General features: G+C 36.9%; 1 protein-coding gene across 6 annotated transcripts in view; it reads left to right on the top strand.

Moving 5' to 3' along the window:
• PLEKHA1 (pleckstrin homology domain containing A1) overlaps positions 1 to 14,466 on the top strand; it is a 39,351-nt gene that overhangs the window by 13,098 nt on the left and 11,787 nt on the right. For all 6 annotated transcript variants that reach the window (XM_014945325.1, XM_014945323.1, XM_014945327.1 and 3 more), the window contains exons 2-6: positions 3,111 to 3,271; positions 5,811 to 5,867; positions 6,454 to 6,499; positions 8,471 to 8,568; positions 11,360 to 11,491. In XM_014945325.1, coding sequence (XP_014800811.1) covers positions 3,131 to 3,271; positions 5,811 to 5,867; positions 6,454 to 6,499; positions 8,471 to 8,568; positions 11,360 to 11,491 — 474 coding nt within the window. In that variant the 5' untranslated portion in view covers positions 3,111 to 3,130. The remainder of the gene's footprint in view (positions 1 to 3,110; positions 3,272 to 5,810; positions 5,868 to 6,453; positions 6,500 to 8,470; positions 8,569 to 11,359; positions 11,492 to 14,466) is intronic.

The following is a 14,466-nucleotide window of genomic DNA, read 5'->3' on the forward strand; positions in this document are numbered from 1 at the left end:
TTCATGTTTGATTTCAATTTTGTAATAAAGTTAGAGGGTTTTTAAATCTCTTACTTTTTAAGAGCATCAGTCTGGTAGATGTCAGTAATCCCATGAGGAATTTCAAACTAATGTGAAGAAAACAGCAATTAGACAACTTAAGTTTTTAAATTGATGATAATTTTCATCAGAGGACAAAGGAACTGCAAATAGTATTATTTTGTAAACTAGAAATTAGCGAGTAGTACTTTGAAATAGAAAATCTGTATGAATCCTAGGAGGTTTTTTCTGTGAAAAATCGGTTTATTGACGAATAAGAGACAGCTTGTGAATGTTGTCTTTTACCCTGGAGAAAATAAAGTACTGGAGTAGTTCAACTTTAGCTAATTGTACGCTCATAATGGGGTGTTATGTCTGTCCTCTTTTCATTTTTCATAAAGGTTTTTTGAAAGATAGATGCTTTAACGTTCGGTTGGTTTTATTCAAGGATTCTTAATCAATTTGTATCTTGTTTCAAAAACAAGTTTTCCTTGTCTGGTTTTCTTCACATCTGCACAGAATGCAGCTTAAGCCTGCTCAGACAGGAAACCAGCCAGCAAGATTTGCTTTTTTTGGGCACAAGGCTTTTCTGGGCTTCATAAACTGTTGATATTAAGCTGAAATTGCGTCCCGGAAGTGCTGTATATTTTTGTTGAGGGACCACCTGGCACAATGGAGGACAATAGTGGTAGATGACAAATATTTTAATTCATTTAAATGAAAACATCTTGTGATGCCAAGTTCTGCCTGCTTAGAGGTATGGTTTAGAGGACAGCTACCTGTGAGCTTGCCCCCAGCTACAGATGTGTTTGTAGGGAGATGCTGCTTCAGTGTGAAGTGATCCCAAGAGCCAGCACGTGAATTACTGATGACTGTTTGTTACGATGATGACATTGTCTTAGAGCTCAAGTGTTTGGTTTTCCTGTTACTTTAACTATAACTCAGTTACAGGACTTGTTTCAGATCTGTGTTACTTAAATTGAGGAACATACCATTAACATTTAGGTTAATCGTAATACCTTTTGGACTTGATGATCTGAAATGTCCCTTCCAACCTAGACAATTCTATGATTCTATCTAAAAAATATTTTTTTTTACTTTTTTGAAGAACAAACCTATGCCTTTGAAGATTTAAACCATCATTGTATCCCTTAAATATGGAGACCCTTTTACCTTTTGGAGGTAGAAAGAAAACCAGATCAGTCAAGTGCTTAATGGAAGGCTTATACACATTTAATGTCCTTGTAGCTGTGTAGAAAACATCATGCATCTCAAACAAAATTATATTAACCTTGTTATACACAAAAAATGTACTTAACTTTGGAATTGATAATTTATATTAAAAAAACCCAAACCACTAATATTTTTAAGAGTCTGTCATCATTATAGAGCCTGCCAGTCTCTTTTTTTGGTGAATACTGTTTTGTAAATACTATTTGCAAACTTTTTACAAGTACTGCTGAATTAAAATTAACTGGTACCTGATGCCAAACTCCATGTATCAAACTTGAGTTCACACAAGAGTGTTAGTTTGATGTTGGACACAAAAAAGGTTATTGTTTTACAGATTGAATTAAATGACTTAAAACAGTTTACTAGAAATTCTTCTAATATGGTATCAGAATCATGATAATAGATTTTTTTAAAAACAGTTCCTCAAAGTGGTTGAAACAAAATGTGAATTGTATTCTAATTAGTCATGTAAAAGGAGAGCTGTAAATACAAGCATACGTATTTGTATCTGATCCCCCAAAATAAATATATGCTTATCTGTATATCTGATGCCCCAAAATAAACACATTGAAATGTTCTTAGCTGTATATCATGTTTTCCAGTGGTGTGTCAATAGCTGCCTACAGATAGTTGTCAAGTGTCTGCCTCATTGCATGTGTATATAGATGTATTTAAATCAAATAACTTTAAGCAATGAAATAGTAAAGGTAAACAATTTCAAGAAATAAAGAATTTAAAAAAAAAAAGAAACTTCTGTATTACACAGTGAAAGCTGGAAGATGTTATGAAAGGTATAAAGTGCTTAAACCTTCTATTTCTCCTGTTAATTTTAAAATTTTGGGTGTGTACTATTCCTGAGTTCAGTAACAAAATGTAAAGAGGACCAAGCTATTTCTTTCCTGGTCTGGGAAAGATTGGCATTGACCTGATTTTTATCATATTCAAATGTTGTTTTATTGCCTTTTTCAGATCAGTATGCAAATTTGTCTTTGGTCTTACAAGGCTGGCTCTTAAGGTAGAATGTCTGTCCCATTAAATAAAAAGAAGAAGAAAAAAAAATAATGCAATAGCCTGCAGTAAGACAGAGCCATAAAAGGTGAAGCAGGCAAAATGGGAATAGGTGGTCAGCGGTACAGATTTTTTTTTTTTAAAGCAAAACAAAAACAGGCAAAAAAATAATTCCAAAACTTGAAACTAAAAAAAAAAAAAAGCCCACCATCCTCAAACCACGTACCACGTGGCTATTGAGGATTTCAGTTTTGGACCTAGTGAGTGTGTTCCCGTCTCTATTGCTGCACAACTTCATTTTGCCAATTTATGTATAAGGATGAAAAGATGTCAGTTCTTAGACGCTGTTAGACATGAAGCTCTTTTTGTAGGAGAAAAGAAAAATGTGAACAATGCTTCTAAAAACCTTTTGTTGAATTTGCTTAAGCTAAATATGAAAAATCACATTGGACTGTACAGCTGCTGACAAAGATCCTTTCTTGACCATGAAAGGCAATGTCAAAGAAGGAAGTGTGAACCCAACATTAGCTCAACTTGGTGCAAGTTGTGAAGGAGAATCTTTAATTATTCTTTAGTGATCTTGTCAAAGCTAATCTTGATGCTCATCTGCTGTTTACCGCTTGCATCTTTGCACTTGGGGTATTAGAAATCTTAGGCATATTCTTCAAAGTAGTGAGAAAGACCTATCTAAATTCAGTGGTAGTGGGGGGAAACAGCTACGCTTCACTTATTCTGCTGTGGAAACTTCAACTACCAGTTGAAACTGCTCAAAACATTGTGGGTAGGCACAGAACAGTCTTAAAATTAGTAACAAGGAACTCTGTTTAACTTCTGTGCTTTTTGTTCTGCAGTGTGATGTTCAGGGTCAGAAATGCCTTATGTGGATCGTCAGAATCGCATTTGTGGTTTCCTAGATATTGAAGAAAATGAGAATAGTGGGAAATTTTTGCGGCGGTACTTCATTCTGGACACACGAGAAGACAGTCTGGTGTGGTACATGGATAACCCACAGGTGAGATGTTCTTGGCAATAGTTATCTGGCTTCTGTTGATTTCCACTGTTTCGTATTTTTAACAAACTTATTTTAGAAAAATGGGGTTTAATATTAGTTTGTGGACCTGGAAGCGAGGGGGAAAAAGGCTAGTTACATAAGTGAAATACTTGTAAATTGTTGTTTCTTCTTTCCTAATATATGCAGTATTTTAAAGAAAAAATGTAGTACATAATTCTATTTAAAACATTACCAATTGCACTTAATAGTAAAACAATAAAAATGACTTGGAGATCAGTGAATTGAACATACAACAACATCTAAGTATTGACAGGAGATTTAGGGATCAGACGGGAATCTGAATTTGATCCCACACATGAATTGGTCATTAGTTTTGAATCGTGCTGCGCTATATTTATCTTCTGTTAAGCATCTTGAGTGAGCGTTACAGATTCAGAGGAGCTGAATCACATTCGAGTTTCACTACACAGGTCTTTTAATCCACCTCTAACCTCAGTGGAAGTACAGAATTTTCCTTGCATTGCACGGGCCCCGTAGCTGTTTCATATTACTTTACCTCAGCAGAATCATTGAAAAGCAATTTCTGATGATGCTTGCAATTTCAATAGAGCAAGAATAGTACATGAACCAGGAAAGCTTGTATCCATCAGGATGGATGGCCTCCTTTAGGTAAAAGCTACTTCTACAACGTACACATCTCAATGTGTTCTCAGGCATAGGGGAGAACAGATAATTGCTGGGGGTTTGGGTACAGAGACAGTGAACGCGTAGGATCTAGGTCAGCTGGCAGCTCTCTGCCAGAAGAATATCCCTGAGCCATTCTGCCAGGAAGAACAGAGCTAAATGCAGTAGAAGTCTACTGTTCAAAGGAACAGACGGAAAAAAAATGTTAAATGATGTGCAGCTGGATGAATGTGCTTGTGACTGAAGCATTGAGCGGTTCTTACTGAGGAGAAAAAAAAGAAAGAATTTCTGGAAATGAGAGACCTCAAACTTTTGATGTCAATGGGTGATATGAAGCAATTCTTTTTCTCGGTTTCTCCTGTGATATAACCAGGGCATGTGGGCAAAAACTTGAATGCTGTACAAATTCAAATTCTTCAGAAGTCTTAAGACTAATGATACTTGCAGTTGTTAGTTTAGGCTTGCTTTTTTTTTTTCTAATGTTACCTTCTATGGGCAAATGAAAGAGTGACTTGCAAGAGGCAAGTTGAAGCTTCTTGATTTTCTTCCACTGCTTTAGTTCTGAAGAATGACAGAGTTTTTGTAGATCCACTGTGTGGAGACCATTCTTAGTCCATGAGGTGATGGAACTTTTCACGTAGGATGAGTCTGTGGAGTGAGCAGAACCTCACTGGGCCCTTTGTTGCTCTCATTCTGTCTGAGAATCTGTTCAGCTGTTCAAAGGAATAATGTTTTTAAGTCCACCATTAACCACACATTATTATCTTAATGTAAAGATTATAAAATGGGTATATGGTGGGATCAAAATCATTCTGGTAAAGTAAAACTTAAATTTATTTATTTGGGCAGAATGGGAAGACTTTTAAAATTCACTTTCAGTGTTATCAGCCTATAGCAAACCTGTCCTACTTCTTACCTTTGAAATACATATGGTTTATAAACCAACTGTCTGTCTTTCTGACTCTGGGTAGCATTAGGCTCCTCTTTGCCATGTAGAAGTTTATAAGGTACTAAGCAATAATTTTAGCTGCAAAAAAGGATCAGTGGGCAGATGCAGTACTGTTCTTACGGTTTCCAGTACTGATACTGGAATATAAAGAGCCATTTCAAAATGAAAAATGGTAATGGAAAAAAGTATATGGAAAGCAATGCTCTGTTTAAAGGAATAAAATTAGGAAGACTTTAATCAGAAAGAGTTAATAAAAAAGTTAACTATGGCTTGTTCTTTAACTGTTGTCTTTCTAGGCTACTGGCTGCTTGTGAATAGCAATGTAAGTGTTAAGGGTAGTGTGCTAAGCAAGGATGGAAAGACAACAGCTCCTTTCTGGATTGTAAAAAGACTTAACTGCAACTTTAGGAATTATCATGGTCTTTCCCTGCAATAACTTAATATTAGATGATACGACTAGGATTTTTTCAATCCATTCTGGAAAATACGTGAGGCAGCCTTTGAAGTGTCTGACATAGTAGATGAATGTCACTCCTTGTCCCTTCCGCCTGCCCTGGTCAAAATATATAAGACGCCAACATCTGTTAAGGAAAAAGTATTCTTTCCGGATTTCCTGGATGCAGACCTGCAAGAATCCTTTTTCCTCTAGTAAAATACATAAACTTCTGAAACAATTACTGTTTGTATTGTTTCTAGCAGTCTTTCTGTTTTTAGTTGATTAACAGATGTGTGTATAATAAACAAGCAGTTTAGATCCTGTTTCAAGTATACATTGTGTATTGTCTATAAAAACACATAGCATTTTCTTTTTGTTTGTGGAATTGAGTTATTTGCTTTTTATATATAAACACTGACTGTGATATGAGAATAAACCAGTTTCACTTTGTAACGTATGGTTTGTTTCAGAATCTTCCCTCTGGATCTCCACCTGTTGGAGTCATTAAACTTACCTATATTTCAAAGGTAAGATAAGTGAGACTTTTTTGGCTAAATTTTGGTCATAACTACTAAGGCCTCAACTTTAGACGATTTTAAAAGCCTGTTATGTAGTGCATGGGAACCTTTTTGCTTGTCTGCTACTCCTGAATTTCAGAGAAGTGTTACAAACACTTCAATAGTGTCAGGTTGAAATAAGAACAGACTAATTACCGTGTTGTCTAGGCTTGTTTTGTGACTTCAAGTGGCAGCTCTTTGTGCCGTGTAGAATTAATATTTCTGAACTGTCTGTTTCAGTTCTTTGAGTATTTGAATTCCTGTTAGTCTTGGAGAAAAGACAGGCCGTTTGTGAAGTGGGTGTGATAGTCTGCAAGTAATAATGATCTTTAATAGATAGAACAGAAGAACGTCAAGAAAATACTTACTTCATTATATTCTATATACACTCGCTTCCAAATATGTCTGAAAGAAAACTGTGAACTAAGAAAGTCTTCATGGTTAAATTTGTAGCAGATAGTTCAAATTTAGCCACTTGAAAGAGGAAACAAAATTGTGATATCTGATGTATATTTTGTATGCACAGTGATATTTATAATCTTAATTCCCCTCCCAGGTTAGCGATGCAACCAAGCTAAGGCCAAAGGCAGAATTCTGTTTTGGTAAGTTCTTGGATGTGGCACGTGCATTGAGCATGTTCTTCAGAAATGAGAAACAAAGATAATGTTCTGCAATTCTGTTACTAGATACAGTTGGTAGTGCATTTTTCAAAAATAGCTTATATTTACTGTTTCCTCTTTAGTACAAGGGAAGTGTTGGCTTCTTCATAAGGTGTTATTGTGATTTTTCACGATGCAGCTTAACGAGGAGTAGGCAAGGGCTGCTTTTCAGATGTTTGAAATTTTTGAGGCATTAATAAGTTAATCAAAAATGATGGGTGTTTTCAGAAACATGGCATGCCTGTCAGCTATGAAGACAAGCAATTTAACTATTTTAATCTGTATTATTACTAAAAGAGTTCATTTAATTGATGTAAAAATACTATCAGCCAATGCTCTTAGGTTAAATTTCATCCTCTGTTTCTGCACCAAAGAAAAATAATTTGCTTTGGGGTACCTTCTAGGTTTATTGATACTTAAACTTTCTTAAACTTGAGTAAAACTTTAGCTAATCATAAAAGCCCCTATGATATATTTTCAGATTTTTTTTTCTCATGAGTAATTTGTCCAGAACTTACCATAATTCCAGAATTTTTTGACAAGTAATTGGCATTTGCAGAAGTACACCTAAGGACTGGAATCAGCCTCTGCTCTGTTTATGAATAACCGTTCTTTATGGCTGCATTCACATAAGAATTTTAGCTCAGATGAAGGTACTGAAAATGCCTGAAAGGATTATGACAATTAGTTAGGGTGTCCTTTGGCACATGGGGTGTTTACACTCTGTAAATCACCCTGTGGGTAAGGCTTCAGGGATCTGAGACCAAGTACCTGCTGTGTCCGTTCAGTGCCATCTACAGATTCCTCTGCACATGCACACGTAGAGGTGTTTGTCTTCTTCATCAGTGGTTCCTGTCAGTGGGCCAGCTCTAAAAAGAATTAATGGCTCAAGATGCTGGCTGAAAGCTTTTAAGATTTCTGATTTATTAAGGTGTTTTTGATCCTTTTTAGAGGAAAAATTTACCATCTTTTTAATTAAATACTGGGAAAGGTTGTTTCAGTCAACCAATTTTACAGTTCTGTATTTTGAATTTGTATTTGCATCTAGTAATGTTTGCTTCAAACCATCCACTTTGGAGAGAAGGATGATAGAAGAGTTAAAAAGTATCTGTTTCTGGCACGTGTTTGCTGTTAGCAGTGACCTGAACTGTTCTGTTCTAGTCAGAGCAGGGAAATCTGTTCAGACTTGAGCTGCAGTGCTTCACAGTTCTGGGAGTTTTAGTCACTGATCCCCTTAAAACTAATTTCCAGATAAGTTCTTAGAGTTTGTGAGAAGCTTAACCATGTTGTGGTTTATTTTTTTTACTCAGAAATATTTTTGTCCTTTTTGGATAAAGATATGCTAGGTGTTGCCAGGTGGATACATCAACTTACTAAAAATATGCTTGCTTTGCCAAGTCACTGAAGTAAAATAAAGTTTAAAGTTGTTTCATCCTGAGCATCATATATTTAGTAACCAATACTGATTTTTCCACAGATTAAAAACAAATAAGTCAGTGACCATAGTTAATGAGTTTGTTGCAAAGGATAAAAAATAGTGGTCAGAGGGTTAAAAGGAGAAATTGTAGAAGTTCCCAAATATAAAACTTTGAAGATTTAGGAAATTGAGAAGTAGAAAATTCTGATAAAATTCAAGGCTTTTTTTTTTTCTATGTAATAAAAATAATTTAACAAATTCTCTATGGTGCTGTTTAAGTTAAGAGCTTTAAAAAAAAAGAAAAATAGGTGTGTTTTTAAGGTAAAACAAGTCTGTCAAGTGATGTGTGTCTCTTAAGATGACTTTCTAAAAACAAATGCAGCAGAGAGCTTGAATACTTCAACTGGATTTTCCATCTGAAAGTAAAGCTTTTTATGATGGTGTTACATCTGCTCTTAAATGTCAGTGTTATTAACTTTTGTACTGGTTTTTAACAGTTATGAATGCAGGGATGAGAAAATACTTTCTTCAAGCCAATGATCAGCAGGACCTAGTTGAATGGGTAAATGTTCTGAACAAAGCTACCAAAATCACAGTAAGTGGTTTAGTTTATATTTGGTGCTGCTTTCAAATGTTTACTGTCCCAAGGTGCTTAAATGTAACCTTTGCCTCCAGTTTTTATGCTAGAGTAGTCTTTTTATCTCTATGAACAAGTCTTGGCTTGGCTTCCCAAGACTTGGAGAAACTGTACAAAACTCACCTTAGGCTTGAGTTTAATTTACTTTTTGCTTTGGATATTGAACGAAAAAAGTGATTAGCTTTTTTGTTACACCATATGATGGTTTCTACTAATTTAAAATTAACCATACACATTTAATACGAATTGAAATATCCAGAAGACACTTGCAAGCAATGAAAAGATACTTGTCTATTTGCCTGTTGTCAAAAGTTTGTATTTCCTGAAGTCTCATTACAATAATGAGCAAATGCATCATGCCATGTTCCAAGGGCTGTCTCCTGAGTTCAGGTAATGGAACATGAACATGCATTCAAAGAAACGTTAATGCATTCTTCTAGGTGATAAATTACTTTTCTGGTTTGTACCAGGACAGTTTGTTATCACATGATAGAAAGCCCCACGTATTTACCTCAGTCTTTTCAGGAGGCAGAAGTTATGGTTTTGTTTTCTCTCTGGTTTCAGGGAAGTGATGACATGAACTGTTTTGAGATCATACCCTTACATAGAAGGCATTCTGCGTGTGGGTGCACAGATTTGTATTTGTTGTCAGTAATTTTCTGATTTTTAGGTTATCTAAGAATATTTCCATGAGTTTTTTGCATTGTTTTAATATAGGCCTTTATATGGAGTTATAAAAATGTATTTACTAATAAAAAACCCAGAGACACAAAGCCTTCTCACTTGGATTTTTCATAAGGAGAACATGCCACAACCAGGCTTGAATTGTGTCCAGTTCATTGATATGTTTTGTATTTTACAGAACAAGCCTTTGCACTGTTAATCTGTTCAGAGGTTATTTAGTATAATTAAGATTGATCAATTATTAGTTTTCATGTGAGCATTACTTGCTGTAGATTGCAATCCTCCCAAGATTTGTTACATTTTTAGTACTCCGAGTGCTGGTAATTTCAAAATAGCTATGAACTTTCACAGTCCAGCACATTGTGTATCTATTTATGAGTATTTATTTGAAAACCAATTCGTATGAGCAGGTGGTTGTAGGTTTGGTCTGTAGGACTTCAGGTCAGAGTTTGTGATGGCTGAAGCACCTACCCATAAAGCATAAAAGGGTTGTCAAACGTTGGAACAGGCTGTGCAGGGAAAAGGTGGAGTTGCCATCCCTGGAGGTATTTAAAAGCCAGGCAGACGTGTGCTGAGGGACATGGTTTAGTGGTGGTTTTTGTCAGTGTTAGGTCGATGGTTGGACTCGATGATCTGACAAGTCCCTTACAGCCTAGACCATTATATGATTCTGTCTGTGTGCAGAGAACGTCTTGTCCTTCAGGCTCAAACTTGGCTATGAACAGAGTCCCCTTCTACCTCCGCTGGCAAAGCTGGGCATTGTGCAGGGCTGAGGGGACCAGGGAGGTGAGAGAATGAGCCTGAGGGCACAACTGAGCAAGTTGCCACCTTCACTTGGCCAGGAGGAAGCTGTCCCAGGCTGACTTTTGTGCTCTCGGGACTGTTTGTACTTCTTTGTGGACTGTTGTTGGCTTTTTTTGTGAAATAAGCTGTCCTGGGCATAGGAACTAGAATCACAGCAGAGTATAAAGTAGCTTTGTTTTTGTCTAGATCAGTTCAATTTCAAGTTTTGGATGTGCCACAGTCTTGCGTGGTAATTCAGTGTGTGAAGACAATCTGTGTGCCCCTTCTTTCTGAAGGAATTTGGAAGTCCTATGTAAATATCCAGTAGGTTGCTGGCTTGGATATTTTGGTGTGAGACTCTTGATCTCTTTGTTGAAGTCACTTCAAATTTATTATATTAATATTAGGGGTGAAAGGATAAATGAAAATGTCTTAGGTAGCCAATTAGTACATTTCTTAGGTTACGGATGTTTGCTTCTTGCACAAACTCAGAAATGTGAGTAAACATTTCAGATCAAAACACTTATTGGGAAATTAAATTCCTGTGGTGTTTTGATTGCTTTAGTTCATCATTTGGGAGAATTAGCTAATCTTAGAATCATAAAATGATTTGGGTTGGAAACGATCTTAAAGATCATCCTGTTCCAACCCCCTGCCAGGAGCAGGGACACCTCCCACTAGACCAGGTTGCTCAAAGCCTCATCCAACCTAGTTAATGATAATTAGAAATAGGTAGTTGGAGTAATTTTGGACAGAATTTAGCTATTGTGTGTAGGAGACAGTACAGAAAGTCTGCACTATGAGTATTGGAATGTGAGTGCAGATGTCATACTGCTCGGGCATCCTGGTTGACAAAAGCCACAGTAGAGTAGCCCTGTATTTGTGGCCTTCCTGTGCTGGCTCTACAGGCACTGGGGTGTCTCCAGTCTGCAGCATTTGTTGCTAAAACTGAAAGCAAGTGAAAAATAAGGAACCAGTTCTTCTGCAAGTCAGCAGTGCTTCTTCAAGATCAAGTATAGCACTTGCAGGAGAGCTGGGAATTGATTTTTAGATTTCAAGGCAACTGGTGAAATGTCTTTATTGGCCCAGTTTTCTTCTGAGAACTGAAGTGTAGCCATTGCAACAAATTTTCATGTAAGCTATTTCCGGCCTTTTACAGTGGCCTTTTACAATTAGAGAACATTTGTTAAATCCTGCTGAAGACAAATTAAAAATGCTTGAATAGGGCTTTCTTTAGGTACTCCTAAACCTTTTCATGTTAATTATTGTATTCCACCTTTAGGTACCAAAGCAGTCTGATCCTCTGTGTCAAATGGATAATGCAAATCGTCAAGCTGAAAGCCCAGGTGGGAAGAAGCAAGTGTCTTACAGGACAGAAATTGTTGGTGGTGTTCCTATCATCACACCTACCCAGGTAATACCCTTAAAACAAGCCTGGAATTGTCTGATAGAGGAAGTTTTATTGTTTTACTGGTGAGAATGAGTTATATATCACATTATTGCTATCGGCTTCTCACCTTGCTCGGAGGACTTACACTTTGATGTGCACCTTTAATTGGTACTGACTGGGTTTTTTGTTTTGAGAACTTTATTCTCTTTACATAAGTTTATAGAGAATTATACAAGACTATAAGGAATTACTTGAGTATTGATTTTTAATCACAGATATCAGTATGCTGAAAACATATTTTTGTGTTCTAATTAATTGTTGGTATTTAAAAAACCAGAACTTTGGCATTGCTAAAAGTCAGGAAAAGTGGGTAAAAAAGGAGGTGATTAAGTCAGCTGATTAACACGTACGCTATGTTTTTAGAGGTAGTGGGGATGACAGCATTAAACTAGAGCAGAAGGGTCTTATCAAGTGGTGTGTGTGAAAAATAAGTAAGTGAAATTCAGTGGAAATAAACGTGATGTAAGAGATTCTGGGAAAAACAATCTGATTTTTAATAGAAGATACTGGATTGTGAAATAACCATTTCCACTTGAGAGGTAAGAGTTACAGTCACACTACGAAAACATCATCTCAGTGTTCAGTAACGGTGGAGGAAAAACCCACAAATATTGGGCATTACTAGAAAAAGAATAAGGAGCAAAACAGAAAATATTTTTGTTGCTGTCTAAGTCCTGTCTTTGACCACTTTTTTCCTCATCTTGAAAACTAGAAATGGAAAGGTTCAAAGATTTCAAGGATGGTTGGTCCACCTGAGTGCTGATACTTTCAAAATAGCTATGAACTTTTACAGTCCAGCACATTGTGTATCTATTTATGAGTATTTATTTGAAAACCAATTCGTATGAGCAGGTGGTTGTAGGTTTGGTCTGTAGGACTTCAGGTCAGAGTTTGTGATGGCTGAAGCACCTACCCATAAAGCATAAAAGGGTTGTCAAACGTTGGAACAGGCTGTGCAGGGAAAAGGTGGAGTTGCCATCCCTGGAGGTATTTAAAAGCCAGGCAGACGTGTGCTGAGGGACATGGTTTAGTGGTGGTTTTTGTCAGTGTTAGGTCGATGGTTGGACTCGATGATCTGACAAGTCCCTTACAGCCTAGACCATTATATGATTCTGTCTGTGTGCAGAGAACGTCTTGTCCTTCAGGCTCAAACTTGGCTATGAACAGAGTCCCCTTCTACCTCCGCTGGCAAAGCTGGGCATTGTGCAGGGCTGAGGGGACCAGGGAGGTGAGAGAATGAGCCTGAGGGCACAACTGAGCAAGTTGCCACCTTCACTTGGCCAGGAGGAAGCTGTCCCAGGCTGACTTTTGTGCTCTCGGGACTGTTTGTACTTCTTTGTGGACTGTTGTTGGCTTTTTTTGTGAAATAAGCTGTCCTGGGCATAGGAACTAGAATCACAGCAGAGTATAAAGTAGCTTTGTTTTTGTCTAGATCAGTTCAATTTCAAGTTTTGGATGTGCCACAGTCTTGCGTGGTAATTCAGTGTGTGAAGACAATCTGTGTGCCCCTTCTTTCTGAAGGAATTTGGAAGTCCTATGTAAATATCCAGTAGGTTGCTGGCTTGGATATTTTGGTGTGAGACTCTTGATCTCTTTGTTGAAGTCACTTCAAATTTATTATATTAATATTAGGGGTGAAAGGATAAATGAAAATGTCTTAGGTAGCCAATTAGTACATTTCTTAGGTTACGGATGTTTGCTTCTTGCACAAACTCAGAAATGTGAGTAAACATTTCAGATCAAAACACTTATTGGGAAATTAAATTCCTGTGGTGTTTTGATTGCTTTAGTTCATCATTTGGGAGAATTAGCTAATCTTAGAATCATAAAATGATTTGGGTTGGAAACGATCTTAAAGATCATCCTGTTCCAACCCCCTGCCAGGAGCAGGGACACCTCCCACTAGACCAGGTTGCTCAAAGCCTCATCCAACCTAGTTAATGATAATTAGAAATAGGTAGTTGGAGTAATTTTGGACAGAATTTAGCTATTGTGTGTAGGAGACAGTACAGAAAGTCTGCACTATGAGTATTGGAATGTGAGTGCAGATGTCATACTGCTCGGGCATCCTGGTTGACAAAAGCCACAGTAGAGTAGCCCTGTATTTGTGGCCTTCATGTGCTGGCTCTACAGGCACTGGGGTGTCTCCAGTCAGCAGCATTTGTTGCTAAAACTGAAAGCAAGTGAAAAATAAGGAACCAGTTCTTCTGCAAGTCAGCAGTGCTTCTTCAAGATCAAGTATAGCACTTGCAGGAGAGCTGGGAATTGATTTTTAGATTTCAAGGCAACTGGTGAAATGTCTTTATTGGCCCAGTTTTCTTCTGAGAACTGAAGTGTAGCCATTGCAACAAATTTTCATGTAAGCTATTTCCGGCCTTTTACAGTGGCCTTTTACAATTAGAGAACATTTGTTAAATCCTGCTGAAGACAAATTAAAAATGCTTGAATAGGGCTTTCTTTAGGTACTCCTAAACCTTTTCATGTTAATTATTGTATTCCACCTTTAGGTACCAAAGCAGTCTGATCCTCTGTGTCAAATGGATAATGCAAATCGTCAAGCTGAAAGCCCAGGTGGGAAGAAGCAAGTGTCTTACAGGACAGAAATTGTTGGTGGTGTTCCTATCATCACACCTACCCAGGTAATACCCTTAAAACAAGCCTGGAATTGTCTGATAGAGGAAGTTTTATTGTTTTACTGGTGAGAATGAGTTATATATCACATTATTGCTATCGGCTTCTCACCTTGCTCGGAGGACTTACACTTTGATGTGCACCTTTAATTGGTACTGACTGGGTTTTTTGTTTTGAGAACTTTATTCTCTTTACATAAGTTTATAGAGAATTATACAAGACTATAAGGAATTACTTGAGTATTGATTTTTAATCACAGATATCAGTATGCTGAAAACATATTTTTGTGTTCTAATTAATTGTTGGTA

Source organism: Calidris pugnax, unplaced genomic scaffold (genome assembly GCF_001431845.1).
Source record: "Calidris pugnax isolate Ruff unplaced genomic scaffold, ASM143184v1 scaffold89, whole genome shotgun sequence".
In the NCBI taxonomy this organism is placed as follows: Eukaryota; Metazoa; Chordata; class Aves; order Charadriiformes; family Scolopacidae; genus Calidris; species Calidris pugnax.